General features: G+C 40.4%; 3 protein-coding genes across 8 annotated transcripts in view; all 3 read right to left on the reverse strand.

The window, feature by feature from the left end:
- Window positions 1-899: 899 nt before the first annotated feature.
- Window positions 900-11,911, reverse strand: LOC113655290 (glycine N-acyltransferase-like protein 3). 3 transcript variants are annotated; one of them, XM_047812191.1, is made up of 7 exons: window positions 11,774-11,911; window positions 9,999-10,088; window positions 4,375-4,473; window positions 3,917-4,027; window positions 3,721-3,829; window positions 2,909-3,032; window positions 900-2,709 (listed from the first exon to the last, which is right to left on the reverse strand). In XM_047812191.1, exons 2-7 carry the CDS (start codon window positions 10,071-10,073, stop codon window positions 2,316-2,318), a joined length of 912 nt encoding a protein of 303 aa, XP_047668147.1. In that variant the 5' UTR covers window positions 10,074-10,088; window positions 11,774-11,911; the 3' UTR covers window positions 900-2,315. The 3 variants fall into 3 exon arrangements, with proteins under 3 accessions (XP_047668147.1, XP_047668148.1, XP_027021544.2); XM_047812192.1 differs by lacking the exon at window positions 11,774-11,911 and adding an exon at window positions 10,520-10,604; XM_027165743.2 differs by lacking the exon at window positions 11,774-11,911 and adding an exon at window positions 10,227-10,405.
- On the reverse strand, window positions 11,424-14,589 carry LOC113655285 (glycine N-acyltransferase-like). Of its 4 annotated transcripts, none has more exons than XM_047812194.1 (7): window positions 14,458-14,589; window positions 13,921-13,999; window positions 13,683-13,770; window positions 13,271-13,381; window positions 13,027-13,159; window positions 12,810-12,933; window positions 11,424-12,073 (listed from the first exon to the last, which is right to left on the reverse strand). In XM_047812194.1, exons 2-7 carry the CDS (start codon window positions 13,977-13,979, stop codon window positions 11,737-11,739), a joined length of 852 nt encoding a protein of 283 aa, XP_047668150.1. In that variant the 5' UTR covers window positions 13,980-13,999; window positions 14,458-14,589; the 3' UTR covers window positions 11,424-11,736. The 4 variants fall into 4 exon arrangements, with proteins under 4 accessions (XP_047668150.1, XP_027021514.2, XP_047668149.1 ...); XM_027165713.2 differs by having other exon boundaries at window positions 11,424-12,127; window positions 14,458-14,584; XM_047812193.1 differs by having other exon boundaries at window positions 11,424-12,127; window positions 13,027-13,135; window positions 14,458-14,581.
- The window catches only part of LOC113655287 (glycine N-acyltransferase-like protein 3), a 47,723-nt gene continuing 43,748 nt past the window's right edge, over window positions 11,424-15,398 (reverse strand). Inside the window, exon 6 of the transcript XR_007140355.1 lies at window positions 11,424-11,668. The gene's annotated coding sequence lies outside the window, so the exon portion shown is untranslated. The remainder of the gene's footprint in view (window positions 11,669-15,398) is intronic.

The following is a 15,398-nucleotide window of genomic DNA, read 5'->3' on the forward strand; positions in this document are numbered from 1 at the left end:
AGTTATGTCTCATTGAAACCAGATGAAATAGCTTAATTGTCCAAATTAAGCTATTTCACTAGGTGGTTGTCCTGCATCTTTAATAAACAGGCTACAGTTAGTCCAAAATTCAGCTGCCAGGGTTCTTTTGCAGGACAAGAAAATATCATTATATAACCCCAATTTTATCATCTCTACACTGGCTACCTGTTAAGTTTAGAATTGATTACAAACTGCTGCTACTTACGTACAAGGCTCTTAATGGATTAGCTCCCATGTATCCAACTAGTCTTCTAACACGTTACAATCCTTCACGCTCCCTGATATCACAAAACTCAGGACTCCTGGTAGTTCCCAGAATATCTAAGTCTACTAAAGGTGGTAGAGCGTTTTCTTATTCAGCTCCCAAACTTTGGAATGATCTTCCTGATAGTGTTTGGTGCTCAGACACACTTTCCCGTATGTGCTGTATGAAATTACAGATAAATGCACCCAGCTTCCACTCCAAGATACACATCGAAAAGAGATCATTCCTAAAAAGGTTTAAGTATCATAATGTAATCCATTTAGAACTCTAAATGAATAATACGTGATTACATCTTTAGTATGGGAGCAGCAGCAGGACATAAAGAATTACCATTTAAAGTGACCATTTGAGTGATAACTGGAACAATACCAAGTCAAAGTGTACGTGACCATGATTAACATTTAAAGACATCTGGCTAGATAACAACGTTTGACCCAGCCATTTTGGAGACACTCAGTTCTTACACACAATACACATTTAAAGGGAAACTTCATTAAATCTACAAAGAGGGAAAACAGTATAAAATGCTTGAGCATGATTTGTCCTGGGTTCTTACTGACTCCGATGAACCCAAAGTACTTCATGAATAAACTTCATGTTCTTCATTAAGATCTTCAACCTCACCGTTTTATTTTCACACATTTTTTTATTTCTTACAGTGCTGGACCCAGCGTAAATGGTACAGAGTTTGTTTATACAAAAATGGAGAAAATGACATTCATGTTTATTTGGGTTTGTGGGCAATTTCTGATTATTAGAGAAATTTATTGTGTTCGTTGTTTTTGGTCCCTCTAAAATAGCCAGGACAGGTTTGATCTGACATCTAAAAGTGCATGAAAGTATAAAAGTACTGAGCAAAACAAAAGTACAACAATTATAAAGATTCAGAAAAGTTGGCACCACATTACAGAGAAGGGGAATTAAATATGAACTAGCTGGGTTAGTGCCACTCCATCCAGGGTGTATCCTGCCTCAATGCCCGATGACGCCGGAGATAGGCACAAGCTCACTATAACCCAAGAAGTTCGGATAAGCGGTAGAAAATGAATGAATGAATGAATGAATGAATGAATGAATGAAGAGATTATTGAGCTCTTAGTCACAAGTGTAAAAAACATCATGCCATCATTCACAAGCCAGGCACAGGAGCTCTTCACAAGATTTCTGACCAGAGAGTCAGAGGATGTAGCTCCGACGTAGCTCAAGAGCCAAGAACACTCTGAAAGAGCTTTTTGTCAAGAAACCAACAAAAGATGCAGTCCACCACTACAGCCTCCATTTTCCAAATAACTCACAGACTTTCCCAAATGTTTAAACAAGCTTCAACATGCCTTTTCTTCCATAATGGAGCTTTTTGGTATGAAAAATTTCATATGAATTGCTGCACAGGAACTGTGAATATTTATTTACCCCACTGTAAAAAAGGTGAATAGCTAATGGTTTGATATGAAACAGAGAACAAAAATACAGTACTATGTTTTGTAGATGTTTTAAAGCAAAGATGCTTTGAAAATAATCAATAAAGAATTAAAATAAAGAGTTTGGTGACTAGGGCCATGACATAACATTTAGAAGGACATGTGTCTACATAAAGTGAATGGTCCACAGCACACTATAAGACACATTGCAATAAGGCTTACCAGATCAGTCATATGTCTCTCTTTAAAATGTACCAGGAGAAGAAATCTAAGAATGAAAAAATAATTGGACATGCACAGGACTCACACAGGATATTTAAGTTGGGTGAATAAATAAAATATTACTTTTGTGTGTAAATGATAAATACACTCACTGCCCAGCTGCTCAATTCTACGGTAATCTAATCAGCCAAATAATGCAGGTCCATATCAAGAGCTTCAGGTAATGTTCAAATCAAACATCAGAATAAAGAAAAGGTGTGAAATCTGTGGTCAGTTTGTGTGAGAGCTCAACAGCAGCCTTTCTAAAACAATATGTCTCAATGATTAAAACAATTACGTGATATCACCAAATTCTCATCCAACAAATATCTCTATAAACAAGCTTGTTTTTAATGATCACATACAAACCAAGCCCTGTAAGATGGATCTGAGGTGAAACCTAAATTGGTAAAGAGCCTGTACGATGGTTGGTTCTCCAACTCAATGAAGCAGTAGACCGGGTAGCCGTCTGAATGTAGTTTCTTTGCCAATATGGTGACCAGGGCTTTGGCGTAGCCTTTCTGTCTGTGCTCTGGCAATGTGTACAGCATTCCCATCGCACAGGAAGCATAGGTCAAGATCCAGGACACCGGTCGCCCCTCAGAATCCAGCAGGCAACACGAAGGAAAGTTCACAATAATTTCCCTGATGAACCGCTCACTTAATTCACCGCAGCCAAATTTCCAGGTGCTATTGACCAGAGCAACGTGCGACTCGTCCAGCGAAGACACTGTTAAGGAGAACCTGCAGAGCGTTTTTGTGTAAGTTTAATTTAATACCCTGTGTATCATTTCATTTGTTGTTCAGCTGTTGCATTATAAATACTATGTATGTTTGACCAAAACTTTTTAGTTTAATTAAGTTAAAAATGACTTGCGGGTTAAAATGCTGACTAGTTTTAGAATTAACTATAAACCGAGACACCTAATGGCAGATCTCTCACCTTTCCGTGGTAAGTTTAGAAGGATCTTTGAGCTTCATCATGTGGCACATGTGGTTTTTAATATTCTGCACCCCTTTGTTCACAGCTGTACTTCTTATCAGGTCCATGTGGCACACGTCGACACCTCAACAGATTTTTTTAGATTGCAGGGTTTATTAGATTGACCATTAGACCAGAGGAGCACAGACTAAAATCTTACAAGGATGTATTTTTACTAGGAGAACATTAATAGTTTGTTTTAATTCAATGTTCCTGATCACCATGATCTGTGTAAGGCATATGCTGAGGTCTTCTAGCATGATGCAGAGAAATCCTACCATCATTTCTGTGTATATTGGTTAACACTGTGCGGCTAAACAAAACTCTCTCTCGTTCCTTTCTCACTCTTTCCTGCTGCTGTGATATGCTTCCATTAGTACACAGTGTTGTGTCACTGCGCCCGGATGTTAGGCAAACTGTAAGGCAGTTGAGTGAAACCTCACTCCAGGTGATGGTACAACTTGGCCAGGATATGGAATAGCCTGATATGCTTTTGATCATCTCTAACTGATGCATGCTGTGGTCATCATTTAGGCATGCCACCAGGATGCCTGCAGATAGCAGAGTGTTTATAGTGCTCACTACAGTGTCTACAATGTCTTAAGTGTGTCCAGAGTGGTGCAAGAAACATAAGCGAGTTACAGTTCTGTGAGTGGATACACCATGTTGATGATGTGTGCTACAACAGCTGCATACTGAACATAACTACCATTTTAGTGGCCCAATATGTTAGGAAACCTTTATAACACAACAAAAAGAAGTCAAATGAATACTTAGACAGAAGTACTGCTTCCAGTCAAAAATGTCTGTCCTGATCAGTACGCTCCTGAGGGATCTGTCATCCTTGGCAAAAACGGACATGGCTTTGAAAAGATCTGCTTTCTGCATGTGAGAGAAACAGATCAATATAAAAAACTTAACAGTAGTTACGTTGTCGATACTTTATAGTAAAGCCACGTCAGGAAATACCTCCTGCCTTTGTGGTCTGATGAATAGGACGTTAAAATCAGGCCAGCGATCCACCAGCACATCTGTGGGACTGGCTTCAACTCGATTCATCAGAAAAACAAATCCATATACCTACATACATGGTATCATACTGGGATTAGTGCCACTGTGAATTTGGAGGAGCAAAGAATTCACTGTATTTTTGTCTTATAGCATTTATTCATTTCTACACTTTAGGTTCAAACTCCAAGTGTAATGTGACGGAGTCAGAACATACTGTAATCATTTTGTAGAATCATTTACAAGGTTTAAAAATGTCCAGGCACTGATTCTCATGCTATCTCTTTTACATTTATATCATACATCTTTTACATTTATATCATACAGCTCTAGTTAATGTGACACAAAAGGAATAAAATATGTTATAAATATAAATGACTGATAATTTCTTTAATGTGTTAACTGTGCTGTTTACAGACCTGCTGTGACTGGGGAAAGTAATGTCTGAGAGCTTCCTCAGCTTTCTTCAGCTCCTCCTTGCTCAGCACCTTCATAGCTTTTTTTTTTTTTTTAAAGTGCTGCAACAAAATCCAGTCAACAAACAAAACCTATTTCAGGTGAAGATTCACTCACTCCACTGAATCGACACTTATAAGCTATTGGGAATTGCCAGGCTACTTTTAGTGCTGCTTAGCTGAGTTCATTCGGTGTTTCCCAAGTCCAGCCCACTTTTTTTTTTTTACACTTACTCAGCAAACGTTGTAGAACATGGGTGTCAAACTCAAATTCACAGTGGGCCAAAATATAAAACTGAGATAAAGTCCCGGGCCAAACTGAATATTTATTGAAAAAACTAACTGATATGTAATGTTCAACCTTTTTCATATGGAAACAAACGTCTCTAGGTTATGACCGTAACCCTAGTTCCCTGAGGAACGAGACGCTGCGTCGAAACGCTATGGGAACGATCTCCGCGTGACCGCGCACTGAACCACGCGTGTAATCTGACCAATAGGCGTTGGGACGTGACGTCATCGGCAGATGATGTCGCGTAAACAGGAAGCTACAAATGGCTGCGAGATGGACAAGACGCTAGCTCCTGTGAGAGAAGGTAAGCGCCGCAGGGATGCAGGGAGTGTGGCACGGAGACGCAGCATCTCGTTCCTCGGGGAACTAGGGTTATGGTCGTAACCTAGAGACGTTCCCTTTCGGAACTCGAGCTGCGAGTGAGAGTGAGGGCCTCGGCACCTGCACGTAGGACAGAGAAGCCCGGGGTGGCTCTGAGGTCAAGGTCATAGAACCTGACAAAGGTCAGCGGGGTGGACCAACCCGCAGCGTCACAGATGTCTTGGAGTGCCACTCCAGCGGACCAGGACGTAGAAGCCGCCACACTCCGGGTGGAGTGAGCTCGGACCCCGAGTGGTGCGGGGAGGCCAGAGGACTCGTGAGCCGACACAATCGCATCCACTAGCCATCTGCTCAACGTCTGCTTAGCGGCTGGGAAACCCTTCCTGTTAGGGCTGTAGCAGACGAGCAGCTGCTCCGACTTTCTCCACGGACTCGTCCTGCGGAGGTAAGTGACCAGTGCTCGCACTGGACACAGTCGGTTCTGTCGTTCCTGTTCGGGGGCTGTAAATGGAGAAGGGCAGAATGCCTGCAACACGACAGGTCGTGAGGGGGCCGAAGGCACCTTCGGTACGTACCCAGGTTTCGGATAGAGAAACACTCTGGCCATGCCAGGGGCAAATTCCAGGTGAGACGGGCCACGGACAGGGCCTGCAGATCCTCGATCCTCTTCAGGGAGGAAATCGCCAAGAGGAAGCTCGTCTTAATAGACAGAACCCTAAGGGCCACTTCGGTCAATGGCTCGAAGGGGGGCCCCGATAGAGCCGCCAACACAACTGCCAGATCCCAGACAGGCACTCTGGGTCGCATCCCGGGCCTCAGCCTCTGGGCACCACGGAGGAAACGTGTCACCAATGGGTGCCTACCCAGCGACTGCCCCGCCGGCGGGGTGCTAAATGCCACGATTGCGGACACATAAACCTTCAGAGTCGAGGGGGTTAACCCAGCGGTAAACTGTTCCTGTAAGAACTCCAGAACTGAGCCGATCGGGCAGTTAACTGGTTCCAGGCCATGGTGCTCACACCACGACGCAAACAGTCGCCATCGTGCGCCGTACGACCTCCTCGTGGAGGAAGCTCTGGAGTGGAGAAGGGTCTCTACTACCTCGGTAGTGAGACCAGCTGCTATGAACTGTGCCTCCACAGCTCTGGGCGGAGGTGCACCAGGGTTGCGCCTGTCTGTGAGAGGAGATCCCTCTCTATCGTAGTAAAAAATGATGCTACGCTAGGGGAGAGATAGCTAGCCAGCGTCTCTTCCACACGTGGCATCGCCCCGTAGCCGCACGCCTTAGTCCCAACCACATTCGCGTAAGGCGAGAAGGGAGTAGGGGAAGTGCGCGTAGAGTACAGGGTTTTCCAGGATCTGGACACCTCGGCATGCAGATCGGGAAAAAAATGGCAGGCTCTGGCACTGAGGAATTGACACAGGGCGCAGAAAACACTCATCCAGCTTACTGGGTGTGCGCTGCTTCTGCTGCTCCAACGGTCAATCTAAACCCAGCTTGGCTACGGCTCGTGTCACAACCTCGAGGAGCTCCTCATACAGCACAGGCTGTGAGGAGCCCACGGGCTCGCTAGCATCCATCAGCTCTCCTTCCTCGGAGGGGGAGACATGTAATGCCGCGCTGCTCGCGCGGGGGGAATAGAAGCATAAATCGACTTGCGAGCCCCACGAGCGCCGGCGCCGCTTTGCCTCGGCAAGAGCAGGACCGGAGCCACGAGGGAGAGCGCTCTCCTCGAAGAGCGCTCTCCGGGAGCGAAGCGTGCACATAGCCATGCGGCTGCAATGCGAGCAATCGACTCCCTCGAGAGCCGATTGTGCATGCTCCACTCCCAAGCAAACAACACACCGATCATGCGAATCTTTCCCGGTAATGAAAAGGGGACACGGAAAAACAAATTCTGTCTGCCAGCCATCACTCAATCAGCAACATGGTATCAGAAAAACAGCGCTTACCTGAACGAGCAGAAGCTAGCGTCTTGTCCATCTCGCAGCCATTTGTAGCTTCCTGTTTACGCGACGCCATCCGCCGATGACGTCACGTCCCAACGCCTATTGGTCAGATTACACGCGTGGTTCAGAGCGCGGTCACGCAGAGGGCGTTCCCATAGCGTTTCAATGCAGCTCGAGTACCAAAAGGGAACTTTAGTTTTGCTTAAACACAGGATTTGGAACAACTTGTGAGTTCTTTCCCGAGTCAATAACTCCTGAGCTAAACACTGTTACTACACAAAACACAGTTGTAGCTGCCTCTCTACATTACTACGATAGAAAAGAGGTGTTATTTGTGTAGTAACAGCGTTTCGCTCAGGAGTTATTGACTCGGGAAACTCCAACCTGTGAATATGGGCCAACTTCCTGCTTCTTCAGTTCTCTCCAGCGCTAGAAAGCTGATCCTATATTAACACGTCCTACTTATTGCCTTATCGTAAACCTTTCTTCACTTTCTTTCTTTGTTTTTATCCTACATGTCAATGTTAAAACCACTTTCTGCTAATGTCACACATGCGCACTGAACACTCTCTCTGCCCATATTGACAAGCCCCGTCCCTTTCTGCTCATTGGCTACACGTTTGTTTTGATTTTTGTTTTGATTTTTGTTTATTATCAGCCCGACTCAGTTATCTGAAGCATTTCTCAAAAATCGGAGTCCCTGCCTTGAACAACTGTCAACATAGAATGAGGGGCGCTTGCTGTTCGTGACTACACATCAATACAGTGGCAAGGCATTCTGGGATTTGTAGTATTAGCGGAGCATGTGGCTAGCCAGCTGTAATGCACATTTGATATGATCTCGCGGGCCAAATATAATTACACCACGGGCCAAATTTGGCCCGCGGGCCACAGTTTGACACCCCTTTATGTAGAAGATATACAGGAATATTACATGCCACAGAGAGCTTACTAGAGAAATGCGAGTGATTATGTAGCCTGCTGGAGCTACAGAGCTTTTTATTCCTGGACTTTCCACAGTCATTAGGGTTCAACCTCTAGGTTTCATGACATCAACACACTTGATTAAAGTTCATCCAAATAGCTGTAGGACAGATCCTATACTGGTAAAGGTGGTTCCTTAACGTAGCAGTAGCCCTGTGATTGCAGTTTTTTTATGCCAGTACGGTGACCTGGGCTTTGGCGTAGCCTTTGTGTCTGTGCATAAGTCCAACACACAACACAAAGGGAAATTCATGATACAGGACGTTTCTGATGAACTGTTCACTAAAGTTCACTAAATGTTCTACTGACCAGAGCAATGTGCGACTGTTTAAGTGAGGACACACGTACAGGTAACCCGTGGTGTATTAGATTTAATTTGTATTGAAATAGAAAAAGAAATTAATTAAATATATTCAGTATGTATACCATATTTCCTCTTACAGGCAATATAAAGAGCATCAATGAAAATGAAAGTAGAAATTCTATTATTTTAGGTCATTTTCACCAAACACAAACTCTTTTAACAAAACGTCATTTACTGATAAAAAAAAGCACCAAATGTTCTCTTTAAACAACTCAGTAGCTCACCGGTCAATGTTTGATAATTTTACTGTGGCCCGCTGGGGGTGGGGGTGGGGGGTTTTGGCTATACAATTAAATTAAAATTAAAATTTTTAATTTAATTCTATTTAAACATGCCTTTTTAACTCACTACAACGCTAAATCAATGAGAACCCTGAGCTTGTTTCTTTGCAACGAGACGGTTCCATCTGGGGTAATAGGAGAGTTGTTTCATTCTTGGTGAAAAAACCTGTGACTTTAAAAAGGGTTTCTAGTTTCTGTATATGTGACAAACAGGTCAACAAACTAAAGATGATCTACTTTTGGTTAGACTTTGTCTGTTAATTCAGCAATATATTATATTATATATGTTATATATTAAACCGGTTACATATTGAAGTCGTCTTGTATAAATCCACCTGCCGTTTTGGTCTGATGAGGAACACACTGAAATCTGGCCTCTGCTCCACCAGAACATCTACAGACTCAGCTAATAATTATATCAATATATCCAGAATCAAATAAAATTTTTGCTATTTTTCAGTTTCCTGACTGCATTTATGTTGGTGTGCATCAAAGGTGGTTTGGTCCTGTTCAGGTCAAGATGCTCAGGATCTCCTGTTTCCTCTCTGATTGAAGTGATTATGTGATCAGGGCCTCTGGCAAAGCAGAAGATCTAGGTTATTTGTGCTAGGGCACTATTAGTGTATTGCTTAAATGTTCCTGCCCTTCCAGTTCTCTCATGTAGCTTCTCAACAGCAGCCTCACGAAATGAGACAGACATTTCTAAAGCCTCATAAAAGTGCAGTCTGCATAGCTGGTACTCTGGAACGCAAACTGATAAATAAATCTTTTACAGTTTGTTGAGAAAGTGATGGCATCATGGTACCAGCAAGAAATGGCAGCAGATGCAAAATACAGTTATAGTTACTGTGTGCATAAGTTTTTATATATATTCATATTTAACCTACAGATAACATAACGTTTAACATAACGTAAATTTATATGTGTGTAAATGTCTGACCAATCATACATATTAAATGTTAAATATTAAATATTAAAATGTTATTTATGTAAGAAAACTTTGTGCTTTGGTCAAATGAACCACTTAGTTAGACTTGGCTCTTTTTCGCCACCTGCTGGTGCATTCATGTAATATGAAGAAATGGTCACTGAACGATTCATTGAACGAATCATTTTGATGAACGAATCATTTTGATGAACGAATCATTTTGATGAACGAATCATTTTGGTGTATGAATCATTTTGATGAACGAATCATCTTGATAAACGAATCATTTTGATGAACGAATCTTTTGAAAGAATCAAAATTTCCTTAAAATCAGCAGATTTTTTACATCTCGTGTATCTGTGGCAGTCTAATAATGAATAAATGAAGGAATTAATTAAACCGTTTATTTACACCAGGGAACAACAAATAAATGTTAGAGAAATAAGATCGTCAGTGTTGTTTACAGACCTGCTGCGCCTGGGGACAATAATATCTGAGCGCTTCCTCTGCTTTCTTCAGCTCCTCCTTGTTCAACAACTTCATGGCTATACAAAGCTCCTGATGAAGAAATTCAGTCACAAACAATAAAAAAATGAGGTTACAATCTAGTTTAAAAAAGTGACTCGCTCTATGGAAACGTGTTCAACATTCTGTTATTTTATCTGCAGGTTCATATCTACACATTCGTTATTTTACTTTGGGTCTAGTTCCTGCCCACGTTTTATGTAATCTGTTCATCTTCATAGATATCTATCCATCCATCCCATCTTTGAGTGACAGGTGTCTTGTCCAATGATCGGTAAGTGTTCCAATCACAAACTATACCAACCTCTTTCGGGTAGTCTGACATGTATGATATACATGAAGTTCAACAGTCTGCCGCAGAGAGAAGTTGGAATGGATGGATGGAATGGATTACTGTGGATTAATTTTGTTATTTTCTTATATTTAAACAGAGAACTTTACACATTACACATAAGATTCCATACCTGTATATCTTGAGTGACAGGTGTCTTGTCCAATGATCTGTAAGATTCTATTCAAAAACGATACCTACTGTTTCCGGGTGTCTGACTTCTTGTTGTGTTTTCGGATTTGTTAATTTTTTTTCGGATTTGTTAATGTGTTTTGCACTTCTCGGCCACCGTAGGAAGGCACTGTGTGAGACTGTAAAGATCACATCTGTAGGCGTTTGACAACTTTTACCAGCTAAAACTAATCAGCTGCTGGTAATCTTTGACCCACCTTTAACTTTATGTTGATTTCGTTATGTAGTTGGCGTTTCAGACTTTACTGAGTACGGGTTAAGAGATGGTTAATTACTTCCTCCAGAAAATAAGTTAAAAGCTGTTCAGCAGCATTACATGACTTTATGACACCTATGACATTAGATGAATGGCAGGCCTCAAGTTTGAAGAATTACTCTTAGTTTGTCAAGTGTAATCATAGGTCACAGGAACTGAACGAGGAAGATGCTACATCGATAGCATCGTCGATCTCATTGGTGTGAAAAGTGTGATGAAAATAATCCAAATAATAATACAATTACAAGCTTCACTGCCATAAGAAAGAGGGAAATGTCTAACTTTGTTAGAGACATCGAGTATGTTTTGGACTGATACATTTTGGGTGCTGCGGCATAATAAATATATGATATATAGTCAAAAAGTTTCTCTGCATGACACTTGACAGTCCTGGAGATGAGCATGTTTTGAATCAATTTTATTTGCTCGTCATAAAAAAAACCAAACGAATAATTTACAAGGCTGTGTGTGTTTGGTGTTAAATGTGTTTAAATGATTGATGGCAATTTCATTTTTGCAAAGGATGAGCTGCATGGGGATAATTTAATTTGCCTTTGTGTCTTACAGATCACACATTTGTAACACAATATAAGTTTCTCATGCATTTATTGTTGTAATGCACGAACACCAAATAAAATTACTTTAATAGCTCTTAAACAGAATAATATATAATGTTACCAGAAAATAGCAAGAAATTTATTAAAAGAAAAAGACGTAAATTAACAAAAAAAAAGAAAAACCATGCCAGCAAGACTACATGGGGATAGATATTAAAATGATAAAGGGGAACTGGAGAGCCAACCAGTCAAAGGGTTACAAATGGATAAGATATTGTGCTGAACACCACCTTCAATTGTACAATCATGATGGGAATGTTCCTTATCTTAAAAGTAATTATGCAGTCATAGATTAAAATAAAACCAAGCATAAGGCAGATACCTGGTGAAGCCTAAACTGGTCAAAAGCCTGTACGATGGTTGGTTCTCCAAATTAATGAAGCAGTAGACCGGGTAGCCATTTGAATGTAGTTTCTTGGCCATTGTGGTGGCCAGGGCTTTGGCATAGCCTTTCTGTCTGTGCTCCGGCAGCGTGTATATTACTCCCATCGCACAGGAAGGGTAAGTCAAGACCCACGACACCGGCCGACCCTCTGAATCCAACACACAACACGAAGGGAAGTTCCTGATCATGTTCCTGATCAGGGGCTCAGTGCGTTCACCCCTGCCCAAGAGCCATTTGCTGTTAATCAAGGCAGAATGAGACTCCTTAACTGATGACACTTGAAAGGATAACCTATAGAGGATGAAGGAGAGTTTGGTTCTTCTCACAACTTCTCCACTTGGTCAGAAAATGGTGATTAATTTGATACAACAACTGGCTCAGATAATAATACTGGCTGGAAGTATCTCAAGATGCTGGTTCAAAGAGGTAACTTTTTACATTTACAGCATTTGGCAGATGCCCTTATCCAGAGCGACGTAGATAAGTGCTTAAATCTCTGACATTGAATACATTAATGCTGGCTCACTAGGTTACATACTTAAGATACCATGAGTTTAAAACATTTGTTCAAAGTTACAATGAAAATGTGTCAAAGGTTCTCTTTTTTTTTTTTTTTTAAATGCTAAAGATAAGGCAAGAGCAAATTCAAAGGGGAATTCATGGTGGACGTCCACATGATCTAAGACTCAGAATCAAAATATTCTGACTATACAATAATGGCATAATGGGACAAAGAAAGTACACCCTACTTCATTTCAAACACAAACTGAAGTGACAACAACAAAATAACCTAAATGATTTCATCAATCTGGGTTAAGTTATAAGGCCATCACTTTCTTTTCCCATAAACATGTGGCCCACATTAAATAAGCGACACATGAGAGATAAAAGGGAGAACACTTTGGGAGAGCAAGGAAGTCAAAATAATTCCAGATTTTTTAAATTCCAGTTACAGTGACAGTAAACCATTTACCTCTCCACTTGAAGCTTAGATGGATCCTGCAATCTCATCAAGTGTCTGACAACTATTTTGTTAATTGGTACACTTTTGTTTGCTGCTACAGACTTTATCATTGCCTCATGCTGCAGGTCAACACCTAAACAGATATGTTACAGGTTGCACAGTTAAACAATGCTTCATAGGTTGGGTATTTCTGTACGTGTTATAATAACAAATCAAAAATTAATACTTAAAATCATGTCCTGCTTCCAGTCAAGAACGTCTGTCCTGGTTAGTATGTTCATGAGACATGATTTGTCCTTGGTAAAAATGCACACATCTTTTATCAAGTCTGGATCCTGTATATAAAAGGAACAGGACAACTATAAAAATTGAGATATAGTGTGTTGTTAGATTCTCTTTTATCTATTGCTACAAAGATTATTGTATATAAGCTCTAATTATTTTCACACTGAAGTCATCTTGCGTAATACCTGCTGCTGACCCGGTTTAACAAGCAGCACACAGAAATCCGGCCACTGGTCCACCAGCACATCTGTGGGATCAACGTCTACTCGATTAATACGACAAACATATCCATACACCTGAAGACAAAAAAGTACAAAATTGTAAGTGCTTAACGTTTATTTCTATGATAAAATGATGTATAACACTTTTAAATAAATCATAAGTAAATAAGCATGTTTTCTATATTTTCCTTCATTTTCAGCTGCAACCCTTTTCACAAACAGACCTTTCTCTGTCACTTCATTGATAGTCTCTACAGTCTAATGATAAAACACATTTTGTACCACAACGAATGCCTGAAAAACTTGTCGATACCAATAAAACATTGAAGAATATTCCAGAGAAACTGAATTATATAATGTAGTGTGGTTTACAAACCAGTTGTGACTCAGGAAAGTAGAGTCTGAGTGCTTCCTCAGCCTTTTTCAGCACCTGCTTGTTCAACACCTTCATGATTCTGTTCTCGCTGCTCAGTCACTCAAATGTGAAAAACAAGTTTTGCATACATTTAGCAAATGAAGATGATCTACTGTAGGTTAGACTTTGTTTGTTAATTCAGCAGATCATGTTATATATTAAACCGGTTACATATTGAAGTCGTCTTGTATAAATCCACCTGCCGTTTTGGTCTGATGAGGAACACACTGAGATCTGGCCTCTGCTCCACCAGAACATCTACAGACTCAGCTTCTATTCTAATAATTATATCAATATATCCAGAATCAAATTACAATGTGGTTATTTTCCTGTTTCCTGACTGCATTTATGTTGGTGTGCATCAAAGGTGGTTGATAGAGCAAATTAGGTGCAGTTGCTTTTTAAATATCTGGATTTGTGAAAAATAGCTGGCAAGCTTTTGTTAACTATTTTTAATACTGTGAAAACCAATAAATGAATCCATCAATAAAAAAATCATAAGCATGCATAAGTATTCTTTAGACATTGTTTGAAAATGGGCCATCAACTCACTCAGTACCTACAGTACATCTACAATCTGAGCCTAAACCTGGAAAACATGTCATCACTTTGACAGACATCTTGTTTAGTTGCATTTTCCCAGAGAAGACAAATCCAAGAGAGACTAATAACTAAAGACCTGTAGCATTGGCATCACAACCGACAAAGTTCCTCAAAATGGCTTATCTTAAGTCACCTCAGCATTCAGACAGAAAGGGAAACGAATATCAGTCTTTTGAAGAGCCAACAATCAGTCTGAACATTGACCAGGGACGGTTCTAGGCCTTTTCTAGGGTGTCCTCAGCCCCCTGTCTGTAATCTCACAGACCCACCCTAAAACTAAAAGTATAATTTTTATATTCATAAATAAAAAATAAAAATCATGTTAAAATGCAGGACATGTCGATGGGAAAGAAAATTATTTTTGATCATGATTATGTTTGATCCAAGAGCGATTTTTTTTTTTTTACTTTGCTTTTACGCACGTGCGTTGTTGTCTTTCAAAAGCGCGTCATCAGCTGTTAGTTTTAATTGAACGGAGAAGCTCGCGCACGCGCAGTCAGAGCTGGAGGCGTTTATCTATAACGTTAATCGGCGGAAAACCGTAAAGACGGCAACCAAAAGCAGTGAAAATTCACTATTCTCTATTCTTATTACCAGAGTTGATAGAACAAACTAAATATTAATGCAAACATCCATTCATGTAAAAATAACATTTATTGATTTGTTCTTTGTCTTGTGAATATATATATATATATATATATATATATATATATATATATATATATATATATATATATATATATATATATATATATTATTAATGATCGCATTCATTGGACACACTGTTCGTAGAGAATGCATACATACATGAACTGATTTGATTCAAGACTGGCATCATTACATCATGCATAAAATTTTGGTGTCCACTTTTGCCATTTTAAATAATACCATAACTTTTGGCTTACTATGTGGTCATATAATATATAATATAAAACTCTTCTTGTTTTAAATTCTCACTGAGGGCTAAAACCCCCTAAAGATGAAATCCTAGATCCACCCCTGACATTGACAAAACTTTGACAAAACCAAAGAGGTGCTTGGTGACTTCAGGAGAGCTCAGAGTGATCGTGCTCT

Source organism: Tachysurus fulvidraco, chromosome 4 (assembly GCF_022655615.1).
Source record: "Tachysurus fulvidraco isolate hzauxx_2018 chromosome 4, HZAU_PFXX_2.0, whole genome shotgun sequence".
Taxonomy (NCBI): domain Eukaryota; kingdom Metazoa; phylum Chordata; class Actinopteri; order Siluriformes; family Bagridae; genus Tachysurus; species Tachysurus fulvidraco.

Bases quoted from the DNA above. Each gene is read 5' to 3' on its own strand.
- LOC113655290 (XM_027165743.2), bottom strand. From the start codon at position 10,274: ATGAAGATGAACAGATTACATAAAACGTGGGCAGGAACTAGACCCAAA. The intron at 10,089-10,226 runs GTAAAATAACGA...TTTCTTCATCAG, and splicing joins GGGCAGGAACTAGACCCAAA to GAGCTTTGTATAGCCATGAA. The intron at 4,028-4,374 runs GTCTGTAAACAG...CCATGTATGTAG, and splicing joins ACTTTCCCCAGTCACAGCAG to GTATATGGATTTGTTTTTCT.
- LOC113655285 (XM_027165713.2), bottom strand. From the start codon at position 13,979: ATGTTCTGGTGGAGCAGAGGCCAGATCTCAGTGTGTTCCTCATCAGAC. The intron at 13,160-13,270 runs GTATTACGCAAG...CAATTTTTATAG, and splicing joins TTAAACCGGGTCAGCAGCAG to TTGTCCTGTTCCTTTTATAT. The intron at 12,128-12,809 runs GTAAATGGTTTA...CATCCTCTATAG, and splicing joins TCTAAGCTTCAAGTGGAGAG to GTTATCCTTTCAAGTGTCAT.